Raw genomic sequence first — 17,201 nt, 5'->3', positions numbered from 1 at the left:
CCAATCAGAGCCGTGAATTTTGACAGAAGGGGCGGGAGTAGGCGTGCCAAAAGGTCTAGGGTGTCGCCGCGGTGGCTCCCATTCGAAGGCGACGGCGGTCGTCTGTATTTCGGTCTAATCTCTATAGAAAAAAAAGTGAAATTACTTGGAACAAACAGCAGATTCGGCGCACTTTCATGTCTTGATTTTTCCCAGTTTCTTCTCGGTCGAGCTTGTCCCAGGGCTCTGGAATGACGGGGTGTGCCGAGAATCTGAATTAGCTCGCCGTTAGTTTGAAGAAAGAGTGAATCGGGGTAGAGTGCGAGAGAGGAGCCATTTTGTCCCGACTGTGTGGGAGAAAAGAAAGAGTGAAAAAGAGGTATCACACAGAAGGAGATTCTATTTTTGCTCTCATGCTGTAAGGGGGGGTACCACGGTCGGGTTTGGGAATCTAGAACTTCTAGGACGACTCTACAGACACATTATTTTGGGTGGTGTTTAGCCAACTAGCTTGCCAAAGCTAATCAACAAATCCACAGTTTGTTAACTGTTAACAGCCAAGAGGACAGTTGTTGGTCAGGTTGGCCAAGGAGCTGGCTTTAGACTTCACATAGGCGTACTCTAGGGTATCGTTTTTTGTATCTATCGGGGTGAACACAAACTGATTCTTCAATGGCGAAGAAGACGTACGACTTGCTGTTCAAGCTGCTTCTGATCGGCGACTCGGGCGTGGGGAAGACCTGTGTGCTGTTCCGCTTCTCTGACGACGCCTTCAACACAACCTTCATCTCCACCATAGGTAAGAAGATCACGGGCGTTGTAACAGGTGATTTCGTTGACCCTTCTGCATCCACCGGAGGTAGTGTGACAGCTGTGAGGCTCGCCTGCCTCTACCCTGCAGCTGGAGGTTGTATGCAGGACGGATTTGTTGGCGGCTAGTGTGGTATGAGCATGCAGCAGCTCTCTCTAGGGCCTGTACAGGTTAGCTGGAAAGCTAGTTGCGCAGCCTTTATGAGCTCTTACTAAACCATCACTTGCTCATAAACGATTGCGACGTTAATAACAAAACGCTATCATTATATCTTGGTTTGGTTTAACTGGGCAGCAACAATTATAGCCCGTTAAGTCTCCAAATTTGCTGTCAGTTTACTTGACCCAGCGGCTAAGAAGCTAGCAAGGCTAGTAGCACCACAGGGCCGTGCTGCACTAGAAAAATCGCCTGTGCATTTAAGTGACAGGTGTTTACTTCTCAGTATCAGCCTATATAGGTTTATTGCACAGTCCTTGTCAGGAATTACACGTTAAAGGCAACAACTGTATGAGTGTTTTGATTTGAAGCAACAAAAAATACTTGATTGTAAAAGCAAAATTTTACTTGATTATCACAAGTTGAAGGAGTGATTATTCACGGGTTCATGGTTTCATGGATATCAGAATCAGAAAGACTTTATTTATCCCCAAGGGGTAAATAAGATACAACAGAGCAGCATGACGTTGAAGATAAGGACAGGGTTCATGCTTCAGATTGTTGTCACCGCTAATAGTAATGGAGGTGAAGCTGTTTAAGCGACTTGGATATTCTAGCATTGGGAACTTGATTATATGATGTAAGAAATTAACTTTTTAGGTGAAAACTTTGACTATAGTGAATCTAATTGTATAAAAGCAGCTGAAAATTGCATTTTCTTTCTAAAATTAGAAGCGCTTATAGTTTGTATTCTAAGTACTTGAGTAAATATTGTATACTTATTTACTTTGCTCAAGTGCGCCAGTGAGAACCATTAAACAATTCATCATGATGGCATCATCATCCCCTCCCCATCCGTCCTATTCACGCATGCGCCAAACATCACGCTCACATGAGTCAAGTGTCAAACTATGTCAAGTCCCTGCATAACCCAAGTGAAGGCTCCATTTACTCCTCTTGCTTAAGATTAGTGATGAGTAATAATGTAATATAAAACGTGCTTTGCTTGACTGCAATGTGCTGGTGTTATGTGCTCGATTCATGGACTGAGCTTTCTTCTGAAGCCGTGCTCTTTGTCACTACATAGCCGAAAGCACACAACTGGAAAGGGAAAATGTATTCTCACTGGCATCCAGGCTAGATTAGATTTGTTCAGCTAGAGCACTGACCTGTCACTCTGTTGTAACTCTTCATGTCACATGTACTCTTTTATTGTTTTTGTCATTCCTTTAGTTTTGCTTTGACTTGCAGGGTGTTTGTTTTATTACACCCCATGTCGTTTCTCAGCATGCAGTCAATTAGATTTAGGCCTATGTGTTTTATTTGAGTCAAAGCCACCACATCAGATCTGTGTCACTTAAGGGAAGAAATGTGTAGTGTTAGTTGGAAGAAGGGGAAAATTGGTCCAGACTAACAGGTTCTTCAGCACGTAGAGATCGGTAGTGACCTTTGCTCCTTGCATACGTGCTTTCCTGGCAAGATGGGTAGTAAGTCAGTACTTTTATGTTTTTAAATCAGCTACAGGTGCTTTATTTGCTTTGTTAAATATATTCTATATACTCTGTGTACTCTCCTCCATGTGAAGCAGCTGAGGATAATGTGTTAAAATGGTGCTGGAGGTATTCACACCGTAAACACAAGGGATTTTCCTCCAAATTAAAAATAAATGTGGTATCATCATCCAGACTAAAAATCAACAGGGTTGGAATGAAAGTACCGTTCAGTTTATTTATGTGGTGTTTCTTTTACTCAAGCATAAAATACATATTTGTTTATAAAATGGCCATAACTAAATGGGAATGTAAATACAGACTTGATGCTTTAACTGTGTGCAGATGTAGTCATCGCCCCTAAAGGTCCCTTTTGAGGCAGGAAACCCCGAAACATACCCAGTTTCTGTGTAGTCCATAAAAACAGAGTAGCGTTATCTGGCACAGCTTCACCTACTTCTAAGGTGCATGGATAAGAACAAAAAGTCAGAATGTGTTGTCACTCATGAAGGTCTAAGTTCACAAGCCAAAATGCATCAGTCAGATAATAAAGTAGTTCTGTATATTGCAAGTGTTGCTGGAGCTTTAACCTCTGTGTAGTTACGTGGGAACAAATTATGTTGGTTATGAAGGTATTTAAAGTATCAACGTGATCAGTCACAAGTGCTTGAAAAGAAAGTGTTGACAACACTCACTGTGGTCAGTTTAGTTTAGGAAGTGATCGTTTTAGAGTGTTCAGTTTGTTATGATCTGTCAACTTGAAACCTAAGAAGAAATACTTGGAAATCAAGGAACAGAAATGATCTCAAGTTGTTGTTTTTTTGCTGGCTCCTTTGTAGAGTGTCCTCTATAAAACTGCAGCATAGTTCGTGCACTTGAAAGCTCCTGGCTCGTCTCTTGTCTTTGTTCTACATCTGTATTCAAAACAAAGCCGCGTGCAATGTGATAAGCTGTAAAAATTGTATGTAGAACATGTCATCTTTCTCCAGTCACGTAATCTGTACGTAGATTGGTGTATATGGTTATCAAAGCAAATCTGTAAAACTATACTTTTAAGATTATTTCAATCAGTACAGTTAATAATGTTCTAGCGAATCGTATAATTACAAGATACCAATAACTTGTATGTAAAGGTTGAATACATACTGGATACTGTAAAAAATACTGTATTTTTAAGCTTAGAAACCCAGACATTGTTAACAAGAAGTTGTTGGGTTTTTTGTTTTTAAAAAGTTGCAGGCAAAATGGGGGGGAAAAAAGATAAATCAGTGCTAAGACAGTTAAAAGAAGACAATGGTAGATGGATACCTTTATTTTTAAATAAATAAATAAATACATACATAAATCTTGTCTTGTCTGCAGTGATACATCAAAACTGTGCAGTATAAATGTCTCTGGAATATATATCTATGTAGGCACATTTATACATATCTAATCCAACAAAGACTTGCAAATGTTTAAAGAGTAGGTGTGTAACCAAAACAATGGTTCAGTCTGTGCCTCGGGTTTTATAAGGAAGGTATGAACAACAAGGAAAGCACAATCACTTGAACAAAAATGAAACTGTATTATTCGATTTAGACTCTGTTATTTGCAATTCACTCATCACCTGAACAATCGGTACTGCTTTCACCAGACTAGTATGCTTTATCAGTTTCACATGGATATCACAGTACAGAAAGCCACAATATTAAATTGTGGATGTTTGTATATGATTTCAGTCTCATTTTCAGAACTGTCATGCCTCTAGTCAAGAGGCTAGGTTTGAACATGAAAATGGGGTCCAATGAAACCACTAGCATGTGATAACCCTGCCACAACTGTGAGTGGTTTGAGGTTGTGGATGAGCTTATCAAGCAGAAATACTTTTTAGTATTCACTAGAAACTGTCAGTCTCTTGCTCAGGACCAGTGCCACTGTGGCAGACCTGACATGCTAGCTTTACCTGGTGGCTTATGCACCGCACCTAATTCTTGAAGAAGTTTTACACATTTTTTTTCCTTTTTTTCTCCTTGTACAATATCATCTATTCTCACTGTGCCACACATACTTTACCAGCCTGACCTGTGGTTGTCAGTAGTGCATTCTTCTGTTTTTGTTGTTTAAGTGGTTGGTGGGAGACAACTTTACATTAGATCCACAGCTTTTAACCTATCAGACAGTGGTCAAAAACTATTGAAGGATCTAGTCACCAGGATGTTACTCTCTAGTTTTGGACTTAGTGTTTTGAAGCTTTGTGTTAGTGTTTTGGCTGCCACCATGTTGTTCTTTTAGAACCAGGAGTTAATTAGTTTGATAGCTCAGTTACCTAACATATCAGCTAATGCCTAGCAAGCTTGGTTGGAAAGCTACATGTGTTAACTGTACCTGTGCAACATCTCATTAGCACAAAGAAACGGGCTAATTAAATACTAGAATTTGATTTCTCGCGATCTTTGAAAAATAGTGATGTTTATTTATTTATTTATTTATTTTTAAAACCGTATCACTACATTAAGCAACAGATAAAATGGCCTTTCATTTGAGATAATGCTTACAAGATATACTTCTGTCATGAGGTTGACAGAAGCTTTCCCAGAGTAGCTTTATATATAACATCCCAGAGAAGCCATAAAATTTCTCTCGGTTACATTTAGGAAATCCTCCACAAAAGGGGGCCAGATTTACTAGTTAATAAACACCTAAACTAAAAAGCTGAAAGGCACAAAACTCCCAACGGCAGAAGCAGGACATGAAACAGGAATGTGTTCTTCCTGTGACACAGGACTCATACCATTGGAGACACAGATTCACAGCTGTTTCTCAAAATACCCCCACTGGGACCCCCCCCCCCCCCCCCCCCCCCCCGCTCTCATCCATCTCTTATTCCTGCTTCCAGCCCGTCTCTCAGCCCCTCTCCCTTACAGATTACACTTATTAAGTGAGTGAATATGCATAGTATCGACTGAAATCTTTTTCCATTTAATGAATTTTGCACGGAAACTGGCAGAAGCAGACAGTGGCTTTCATACTTGTGGAAGGAATGGTTCCTCTGGTATTAAGAAGAAAGCCGACTATAAACTGCTTGCATCCAGCTCAACATTCACATCTCATGGAAAGTGTCATTCTTTACGGGATAGGTATAACTGTTTTTCCACTGATTGGATAAATGATCCGTGATTGCACAATGCGCATAACTTGTTTCTTTCTCTTTTTTTTCCCTTCACAGAGTAAAAAGAGTGAACCTCTGCGTTTACTCTCCTCAATAGTAACACGTCATCCCTGTTGAGGCTGACTTCAAGAGCTTAACTTTTGTTGTGTAGAAAACTCTCCCTCTTTTACCAGCGTTAAATCCTAGCTTTTCTTTCTGTCCAACTGTATCTTTCTCTCCATGGGATGTGCATAATATTTTGTGACTCAGGCTTTGGCAGGCAGTTTCCTCATTATTCTATAAACTTGCCCCACCTAGAGCACAGCTGTTTCTTGGACTTTTTAACCAACCACAAGGTCTGACCAAGAGCAGAACTCGGTGTTTAGCAGGAAAACACCACTTGTTGGCTAAAAATGAAACTGATGAGTCACCTACCCTTCACATTTAAAGTATAAGAGGATAATAATCTAGTGTGTTTTACTTTCAAGTGGGAAGTTGATGGTTGAATTGCCTTCTTATGTTTTCTAGCTTTTTCAAAGAGAAAGAAGTTAGTGGTTTGAGTCAAAAAATCCCCTACTTTTATTTAGTTCATTATAGTTTTGAAATGCAGAAATCCTACATATGCCCAGGTGAGGGGTTTAACAGTTACTGTAATATCATGAGTCATTGGCTGTTTGTTGTAGCACAGATTTAAAAGGACATAAATAGGTTATACTAAGTGAAAACATGAGGGAAGTTGGCCCCCTGTTTAATAAGTAACCCCTCTACCCTTAACTGTAGCTCTACACCCTTTTTTCCCAAATGATAAAATTCAAATTCCATTGAATGTGAAAAAGAAGCGTCAGTAACTTTCCACTGCTTGACAGTTATTTGTAAATCTTGAAAACATTGACATTGGAAAGATTGCACACTGCAGCACCACAAAACTTCTCCCCCGAGTTCAATCTCCAACCAAAAAGGAAAAAAACAACTTTAGGCTGAAACCTCAGATATTACAAAAACACTTAAAGCACTAGTTTAAAAAAAATCTTATTTGAGATCACCGAAGTTTTACAGTTGTGAGAGTAGTGCCTGAGAGCATGTGAGGGTCCTCCTGGGTTCAAGTGACGTAAATTTGATAATCAAAGCAAAAATATGGTTCAGTTTTCACTTAACTATGGACTTTGGTAGCAGTGCATTCATCTTATATTTTAGTTTTTAACGGTGAATGGCAAATATCCTGTAGGTGTTAGTAATAGTAGCCAAAAGGTGACAATTAAACAAACAAAACAGAAAATATAATGTTTTAAGATGAGAAACAGTACCAGTAAGTACAGTTATTCCACATATGGTTAAAGCAGTATGATGAGCCTGTGTTTGCTCACTTATCATAAATTTATAGAAATTTTTCTTTTTTTTTCTATTTCATAATGCAAAATGTAAAAAAACAACCCTGGTGACTGTCCTTCGAGGGGAAGCCCGAAACCTTTTTGGGGTGCACCAGAGTACAAGTTCAGTATTTACTGGCTCATATGGTCTAGTGCGCTTTAGTTGTAGTAGCTTTATTTTTCAACCTTGCTAGGATCAAATGCACTACAAGGTGCAACCTATATGTATGTTATATATATATTAAAAAAATACTCACAGCTGTCTGAAAACAAGTATAATTTTGACCTCAGTGACCTGGTTTGTGTGCACCCGTTGTTGCCCAGCTGCTGATCCCAGCTGTCTGCTGAGAATGACACTGCAGAATCAGGAAGAGATAATGCTATTGTTTCTATGATGGCAACAGTTGTTGCTAAACCGCTGCCGTTGATTTATCTGTTTCTGACCTTCACTTTCTCTTTGTCACAGTGCTGGAGCCGTTCATCTCTCTTCTTATTCACGACAGCTTATGTTCTACAACTGATGGATATTGGTTAAGCTGACATGTTTGTTTTTTGTTTTGCAGGAATAGACTTCAAGATCAAAACTGTTGAATTACAAGGAAAGAAGATAAAACTACAGATCTGGTGAGTCAGTTATAGATGTGAGTTTTTGTTTGCATGCCAGTGTTGTGGAGATACGAAAAACACACCAAGCTTGTGAGAATCGTGTTTCAGCGTAGCCTCTTTTGTGAATCATTATGTCATAATGAAACATCTGTTTGACATACCTCCCTTAAGCACTGAAATATGCAGGAACAGGAAATGATCATCAGTCCATTAGGTCTGCTGTAGGGTTATCGTTGTCTGTACCAGATGAGTAATTATTTCTTCTTTCTTTTTTTTCCCACATGAGTAGCGCCCATTGAGTAAGGCCCAAATGCTCAAGGAATGCATAAATCTTCATATTTTGGAGCCTTTAATTGGTTAAGTTTGGCAAAAATTGATTAGATTTGAATTACAAATTGTCTCTAAGTATTACGGAGAGAAACAGGATGAATTGAAAGAAAAAATGCATTTGTACAGCAGATTGTCCATAGTATTTGGTCTAATTCTTATGAGTCTATAGGATGAAAGCATTTGGGATTGGTTAAAAAAACAAATACTGTTCTGTTAATTTTCCTGTGGAATCCTTTTTCTGACTTGGAAATAAAAAAAAAAAATCCCATAATTAGCTTAATTTGCAAATTGAAGTTGTTGGAGAATCAAGTTCAAGTAATGAAGATAAAAAATGATTAATGTAAGAGAAAGGCATTATTTGTGCTTTTGTAATGAACAGAGTTGCAACTAAAGGTTTTGGTAGTCCAGTTGAGGCAGTCTTTTTTTTTAGGAATGACAGTTCAAGAAGAAATTAACTATAGCAACCAGAATAAAAAGATATGAGACATGAGCAGTTTGGTTTGAAGCTACAAGATGACAAAGAGCCTGTTATTTAAAGGTGACTGATAATGGTGAACGATATGGACATTTTTTCTAGTAACATTGAAAATAAATGAATCAGAGCTTTGTGATGCATAACCTGAAGTAGAAAACATGATAACTACAAAGGTACAAATACATTGTAGCACAATACAAGAAGACCGTTTCAGGTCAATACAGAACCTGTAACGGATATTGCGCTTCTCTGAATACAGTCCGTTCATTCAAAGATAATCTTTTCATGTTATCTCAGAGACGGACACCTGCACAGCCACACCCACTGTTACTCTAGAAAACAAGCACAATGGACAAAAACGTTATTTTGAGTAACTTGTCAGCTTAGGTTCTTGGGATCTTGCAATTGGGAAGTTGGGATCTACTGTCTGGAAATGTAAGTTAAACAGCTGAAATATTAAAAACAAACTATAATAAAAAAACTCAAATTATTGAGGTAGTACAGAGAAATTTGATTTGCCACTGGAAGGTGAAACTCTAATTGAATAAAACCATAAATGCAGTACTGAATAGGGGACAAACAATAGTGGGCAAATATTTAATAAAGAAGCTGATTACTGTCAAATTAATGATCGTACTTCGTATTCTTAAACTCAGTGGTTGAAGACATTACTTTATTCGTTGTCAGGATATGTTTTCATTTCTTGAGCAAAGCTTTTGCCCAAAGAAAGGACAAAGAAAGGACGATAGACGGACAATTGAAGAGTAAAAATATGTCTTTCATTATTAAAATGCATCATTTTACTTTTTGGTATTTGTTTGTTAATAAGTGGATAGCGATGAGTGAGTATGAAGTCATGAAAGATATCTTGCAAGACTTTAATAACTTGCACATGCATAAAATTTGTGTCAGATCATGTGCATTTCAGGCTCAGATCAGATTTTCCCTTCATCCTGTCCAAGCACATTGTGTCTTGATTAACACTCGTATCTAGTTAAACACCCTCTTTAAGTGTAGCTCTGATTTGCTTTGGTGCCTGGTGCTCCTGGGCTTCCTCTCTTTCCCTTGTCAGCGGTGATAGATGGATGTTGGCAGAGTTTCCACAGAAAGCAAGAAGTGACTGCTGAGGCTGATGCTAGTGCAGACATGCGAGGAAACCTGCAGTGGATTTAAATGTATTTGTACCTGGGTCAACCCGCCTGCTACGGCTTTGCCGTTTGTTTTTCTTCCAAGAAGTGTTAAAATTAAATAACATTGTTCCTGTAGGCCTTAAAGCAGTATCTTTTTTTTTTTCTTCTTCTTTTTCTTTTTGTCTCTGCGTCGAGTTTGAAGTGTGCATTAACTAAATATTTTATCATCGAAGTCAGCCTCTGTTGGTGACCAAAAGAATAGCCTCACATAAGCAGGTTCACATGTCTGGCACGCCTTCTACTGAACTGTAACTGGGACAAATAATGAAGTTTTTACGGTTAAGAAGACTGACATAAATAAGTGGCACGAATTCATTTTTAATGCTACATAATAAAGTGCTAATTATCTTTAATCACTCTATATGTGGGGCTTTCTTCAAATCGTATTCAACTAAATGTTTAAATACTCACTTGTTTTGATTGTTTGACTTTGCTGCGTTTGAGCTGAGCAGCACACATACATTAAAATATTCCTTTAGCTTAAAACAGTGAAATTTATATTACTGGCTGATGTGGAAAAACTTTTTATGTTGATGAAACACAGCTGTTGCAGATGGTTTGCTAGATGAGAGGCTGCTTCTTCATCACACTTTCTTGGTTTAAATTGCTGTCATGTTTTTAATCTAGTCTAGCTCATAATCCAGTAACCTCAATGGTTTGGATCGTACTGTTTCAGTTTTGCATTTAGGACCTTTATATTTGTATGGCAGCAATGAGGTATTCAACATTTTAGATAGCTGCTGTTCTAAATTGTAGGCATATCTACAAACTTTATGGCTGATTATTTTAACTTAATCACTAAGAATCTTCTCACAGACACATACATAGAGAGTCTGGTCTCAATGCTTCCCACAACAGACTGACTGATGTCACTGCAAAAATCATAATTACTGTTTTGGTCAAAATTGACATAACAATGAATTAACTTTTCAAATGTTATACAACCTTTTTTTTTTTTTTTTTTTTTTTTTTTTTCATCAAAAAAATGTTTGGACCTTCCCTCTGGAACTGTATTGTTGGTGAATTTTAGCCCCACATTATACATGAGTGCTTACAAGCCCTTAGGGTTCAGCTTCTCTTAACTAACAAATGTCTTGATTGTCTTTAATCTTATTTGGAGGGATTTTCTTAAATCAGCTTCCTCAGTCTAACAGCAACTCAAAGAAAGAGTCTTCGCTGAGTTTGGACTCTTCAGAGTTATTTGCTTATTTACTCTTCTGTTTTGAACAAAGCATTTGTAGCTGATAAATGTGTGAAATCTCAGCGTATTATGAAGAAATTTAAGCAATTCTTTGGTCAAATTTTATTTGTGAAGCACCTTTCATGCAGGTCACTGCAGTTCAAACCCAAGAAAACACATGCAAATAAAAACATGTTCTCTGTGCAGGGACACAGCAGGGCAGGAACGGTTCCACACCATCACCACCTCCTACTACAGAGGAGCCATGGGCATCATGCTGGTCTATGACATCACCAACGCCAAGAGCTTCGAAAACATCAGCAAATGGCTGCGCAACATTGATGAGGTGAGGCAAATAAACACCAACACAAAGTATCCAAACTCTGTATCATTTTTATTTTTATGGAATGAATCGTTGACACTGATTTTGCATTTATTTCTTTATGTCTTTGGAACAAAAACATGGCGATAAACACTTCACGGGAATGCGGCCAACATGACTAACGGGCTAGTTAAACTGTGTGCAGCGAGCTGTGGAACAGGAGTGTGTGACTAAAATGAATCAGATGAGCCAGTTGTCTGTATGCATCTGTCTCACTGCAGAAGTAGTTGTACAGTTTTACCAAGCAGTACCACAAACAGTCTTGACACAACAAGGGCGGGTTTACTTGTTTCAGCCTGTTTTTAACATTATAAAAGCTGAGTAACAGTGAACACATTCAAGGTGAGACAGCTGTAACGTCTTGTTAAGACCACTGGCTGAATAAAAGATGGCTGTATCTGCTGTGAAACCCCGAGCTGATCATTGCCAATGCCATCTTGGTGTTTTGAAACCTGACATGCTGTTACTGAGGTCACAGAGAAGAGGAGCTGAGGGCTATTTTTCCTATAAACTTCTATGTAACCTGAAGTGCTGTTGGAACCACAGGAGTTTCCACCTGCTGGTTATTGAAAAGCGTGCAGGTTTCAGCAGTCTGATTTTTCAGATCTTGATGTTGTGTCCGTCTTTTATGCCGTGTATGGTTAACGGTCTGATTATGGCCTGACTCAGATGACGTTGGGTGTTGCTTTGTGCTGGGAAAAAAAACTGGAATCGGGTGCTTGTTTTGTCATCTAGTGGTTTTTGTGGCGATCACAAGCTTATGCCTCATTCCCAGTGACCTTCTCACATGTTGTGATGTAGAGCAGGGCGATATGACCAAAAATATTTATCACGATATACATTTGAAAATCTGCAATAACGATATAATTGACACTAGACAAAATACTTTGCAACTCCTGAACTTTATTAGTGCAAAAAAAAAAAATCAATGTATTTTCACTTAAACAAGCAGCTTTTTAAAGTGCATTAAAGTTATATAAAAAATTAACAGTGCAAATGCAAATTCCTTGCTGACAGTTTAACCAAAAGGCATTTCCAGTGGAAACTGGCTGACATATCCTCAGCATAACAATGTATAATATACACAAAACTTAAAAAGAGGTTATACACACACAACTAGAGATGGCACGATACCACTTTTTTATGTCCGATACCGATACCGATATCATAAATTTGGATATCTGCCGATACCGATATGAATCCGATATAGTGTTTTTTAATCAACAGAACTGTTTTTTAAATATCTTGCTGCATTTTGTATAAGTTCATACTCAAGTTTAAAACAACAACTACACTAAAGCTATTCTGTTATACCTGTATGCAAAAAAAAAAAAAAAATTTCATAGTTCAGCAATACTGATCAATCTAATAAACTTAAACCTACACCATCCTCCCTATTCTGGTATTTTAAAGAGTACTTAGCATAAATATTAAGCAACCTAACTAATAGGGTTCCAACTCCCAGCAACAACAAAAATAAATAAATAAAAAATAGGGAACCACCCCTCACGCTCCACCTCATGATGCTTAATCGACGTAATCAACCTTAATTTGATGCAGTGTGAAAAAAAATGCACAGAAATCAATTATTTTTCAAGAAATATTAAATAGATTCAACATCTTTCTTCAACAAAATTGCAGACTGCACAGATGGTACCTTCCCAAAGGGAAAAGTACTATAGCTTACTAGGGTATATATATTAGACTTAATAGTCACTATATACAGTAATGGACTTCTATACATTTTACATCAAATTAAAACTTTGGGTGTCAGATAATTATTTATTAAAAGCTAGACATTTTAAATGAGAATAAGAAAGAAAAGTATGTCTTTGAGCCCCCTTTTCCCTGTTAATGCCCTATCGGCCCCCCTGGCTAAACTTTGCTAGATCCGCCCCTGCACAGTTACCAGCGTCAGCTACGTAGAAAAAGATCCTCGAGTAGAAAGTAATATTAAATACATTCTAACAACAGCTGATCAAGCTTAAACGTGCTGCTGTTGTTCAGCCGCTGGTTTCCTCTTTCTGGTGCAAAGTGGGCCAAAAGCAAACTAGAGACACGGACTCGCGACAGAAAAGCCGATCAGCTGATCGTTAAGCAGTTTCATGATTGAAGTAGCAGCAGGAGAGGCAGTCGCTTGTTAAGCTTAACGCAGGAATGCTTTACAAACATTCAGAGATGGACTTACACACTTGCTTTACTTCTCTCGGGATAACTTTGTCGGAGATGAAATGCCGGGTTGCTAGCGAAGCTCCAAATGCTATCCAGACCACCGACAGGTCCCGCATGCCACAGCCGCTCTATCACGTGATGCATACTGCTCCGACGTGCTAACGTTCTGAGGTGAGTTACGGCGTGTTGCAAGTTTTGTGAGGTGCTTTCGTGATATTTAATGGATCGGATTACATTTTTTTATTTTTCTCCGATATCCGATCCAGTAATTTAGGTCAGTATCGGACCGATACCGATACGTAATATCGGATCGGTCCATCTCTACACACAACACGGTAATATTATGTTGAAGCACAGTACGTATCACTCCGCGAGCCTCCTGCCTACGATAGCTGTAATGCTCCGACAATCCATCAAGCGGTGCGGGTTCGTAGCTTAGCAAAGTCGTACTGAAACATTTGACAGATTTTCGAGCGCCGTGTACGACATAAAATCGTTTCGAGGTCAGTAAACACAACCAGAATTCATACATAAGGCACACGGGATTATAAGGGGCACTGTCGATTTTCAGAAAAATCAAAGGATTGATTTTAAGTGTGCCGTATTTTCCAAAAAACACGGTACTAACGCCGGCCCGCTAGCATGCTCTACCAGAAATAGTGCTTTGTTGTGTATCTGACGGACGAAAGCTAAACCAGTTCCACACCACTGAAGTTGCAGTATTTTTACAAACCAATTCTGGTTCATCCGTTTCATTCAACGATCCAGTTTCGCTCTTCTCATTCTGCGTCGCCGCCATGTGCTTATGTAAACATAGGCACTGCGCATGCGCGTTTTACCCATATTCTATCGCGATATTTCATTTTCCTATCGTTGCCCAACATTATACCGGTATTACCGTGAACGGTATGATATAGCCCAGCCCTATTGTGCTGTCTTTTTTTTTTTTTTTTTTTTTTTTTAAGGAAATGGCCACAAGTAGCATAATGGATGGACTTTTGTTAACTACTAATGAAAAAGGAGGCCCTTTGCCTTAATCATTTACAGAGCAGTTGTGCTGAGGATTATCATGGCCTGAAGAGGTGAGGATTATGGGAAGGTGGAGGGAGACTGTAACCTAAACTGTGCAAAAGCTTACAAAAAGAACAGTTTTTTTAGAATCGGAGTACTGTGAAAATGTTGTTCGTATTTAATTTTTTTTAAGTATCACATTTTGAGCCAAGACAAAGCCTGATCAGGTGCATCCAACTTTAATCCAGCCCCTTCAAGATCTTTCACAGTGGTGTTAAAATATTAGAATTTATTTTGTTTAAATTTCGCTTGTTTATTATTGAATCTGCAGTGCTGTGTTTTGTCAGTATAAACAGCATTCTTCTTGGGTCAGAAAAAGGACTTTGTTTGTGCATCTGTGTTTTATCAGAATAGATGAAGCCACAAGGATGAGACCTAATGTACACTGATCAGCCACAACATTAAAACCACTGATGTATGAATGGAGTTCAATATTCTGCTTGGATGTGGTTGTAACTTTGACACAATCCAAGCCAACTAAACATGGCTGTGGTTCTAAAGACATGCCCCCACAAGCCTCCCACAAGCACTTGCAGTGCAAGACCCCTTCAGAAACCACTCAAGGAACACAAGACAGTGCCACAGGTGATGATCCAGCCTACAAAGGCCAAAGATCCTAGTCTCATCTGTAGGGTGACACCTGATTGAGCCTGATCTACAGAGGTCCTACTGGCAAACCCAGAAGAACTAAAGGATGCCAGTCCAAGATCAACGGTGTCCGCACCTTCCCACATCCTAACTATTTTTCTAGCAGAGAGACTAACCAGTATTATGCAACTGGTTTTAATGCTGTGGCTGCTTAGTATTTGAAATGTCAGTTTAGTTGGAGACAGATGTCAGACTGTTGCAAAGTTCTGTGATTATAAGCCAAACTGCAACATATGGCAACTTTGTCTTCTCTGTGTGCCTCCGCCCTTTCATTTTTTTTTTTTAGTGTCTCTTCCGCTGTTTTTAGTATTGAATACATCTTGTGTCTCACATGATCTCGCTAGTAATTATTGCATTACACGAGTAATCCTGAGGATTCATTCCAGATCAGATTAGACCTGAGAAGTTAATATGACTGTTTGGATATTGGATGTCTCGTGTTAGCTGTCTGCATTATTTTCTGGTGCAATAACACACTGTAGGTGTTTGAATTTAAGCCAGGTGGATTAGATGAGACTGTGTCTCGTATCATTTTTCTCACCCTTACCTTTAGAACCTTCAATTTGGTCAGAGGAAGGAAACGTGATGCATTTGCCTGTAGTAGCTCTGCCTTTCTAATCCTGCATCTCTGTCTATAGAAGTTCATACACTCCTAATAATATCTCAAACTTCAAAAGTGTTATTAGAGACCACTTGTGTTTTACTTTTTTCTCTGAGTATGAACTGGACATGTGTCCTTTTGCAATAATGAAATGCCCCTTATTCTGGAAAATAACTCATTTGTCCACTCGCTCTACCTACTAGTGGTAATTAGACAGCACTAGAAATTGGTTCTTTTAGAAAAGGGCCTGAATCATGGGCTCGATTGGCCAGCTTGGATTATCTAAGCAATAAATCCTTTAAAAAGCTTAATGTAGATGAAGTTTGGCAAATGTGATCTAATAATCTCCTCATTTGTGTTTTATTTTTTTCAGCATGCAAATGAGGACGTTGAGCGAATGCTGCTAGGCAACAAGTGTGACATGGATGACAAGAGGGTCGTACCAAAAGCCAAGGGAGAGCAGGTGAGGTGGTGCGGTCCTGTGCAGCTGTGAAGGGCCATTCGTCAATGAGGTCCTGCAAGGCTGCAGCAACGATTGGTTGATTTGTTGCTGCAGCCTTGCACTTTGAGTTTGCAGCCACTCATAAAGTCTTCTGTAGTTAATTGTGGCTCATTTGTGCCCATCTGACATTTCCATGAGGTTACTTTCTGCTGAAGTTAATAGGAGTTAAATGCCGTGCTAGAACAGGTGATAGTAGCTTTGTTTGTGTATTTACAGCTCAAACGTTCCACTACAATCTGTACCTCTCTACAGAGCTGCTGTTTGTCTTTCTGCACAAACTGAACTTGTTACCATTGTTTAGCATTTTTAGTAATAATAACTAACAGTGGAGAGATGAACTAAAAGGAAAGAAATGAGATGCTTTATTTTCTCATGAACTGTAGTTAAGGTTCCCTTGTGGAAAGACAAAGAAACAATAACCTAGTTTTCTCAGTTTCTTTCGCAGTTCAAATGCCAAAGATTGAATTATTTGTACTAAGTAGGTAAGCAAGCCATTTAAACTATTGTAAAATTTCATTTAGCTTCCAAACATGAGACTAAAACTGTAGGTAAAAAAAAATAGTGTTCAGTTGCATTCATTCTTTAAACAGAAAATTGTTGTTGAATATGAAAAAAACCCTCAATAACCTGATATTCTTAGTATAACAGCTTGGTATCTACACTCATTTTAACTGCCCGTATGCCATCACTTCACAATTTTAATGCGGGAAATCAATAAAATTGTAACTTTTTTCCAATAGAAAATAAATCTGTCCATGTGACTGTGTCTTATGTGTCCATAGTTCTTAACTTACTTTCTGACAGATACCACCTGTATCATGTAAAAGTCTGAAATTTATAATAGCCACAATTAAACACTTTTAGACAGTAAAAATAAATTAATACAATCAAACTGTAACAAAATTGATCTAAAAGGAAAAATAAAATAAAAACTATAGCAGCTCAGGGGACACACACGCTCAGAGTTAAACCCCTATTTTGCATTTGTGAGCAGTACTTGGATGTCTGTCAGTTTGGCAGTTGGATATCGAGTTGATTTAGAGTTTAGTTTCTGGATTTAATGTTCAGAGTTCAGCCCAAGTTCATCCTTAACAGAGCTCTAATAAGCCAG

General features: G+C 38.5%; 1 protein-coding gene across 1 annotated transcript in view; it reads left to right on the top strand.

Annotated features, from left to right (window-relative positions):
• Positions 1-77: 77 nt before the first annotated feature.
• Positions 78-17,201, top strand: part of rab10 (RAB10, member RAS oncogene family) — a 19,053-nt gene continuing 1,929 nt past the window's right edge. Inside the window, exons 1-4 of the mRNA XM_082505808.1 lie at positions 78-778; positions 7,497-7,557; positions 10,922-11,060; positions 15,962-16,051. Coding sequence (XP_082361934.1) covers positions 652-778; positions 7,497-7,557; positions 10,922-11,060; positions 15,962-16,051 — 417 coding nt within the window. The 5' untranslated portion in view covers positions 78-651. The remainder of the gene's footprint in view (positions 779-7,496; positions 7,558-10,921; positions 11,061-15,961; positions 16,052-17,201) is intronic.

The sequence above is a fragment of the Aulonocara stuartgranti genome, assembly GCF_965226115.1.
Source record: "Aulonocara stuartgranti genome assembly, chromosome: 15".
NCBI lineage: Eukaryota > Metazoa > Chordata > Actinopteri > Cichliformes > Cichlidae > Aulonocara > Aulonocara stuartgranti.
The sequence above is the reverse complement of the archived record's forward strand: the minus strand, read 5'-3'. Positions and strand labels throughout refer to the sequence as shown.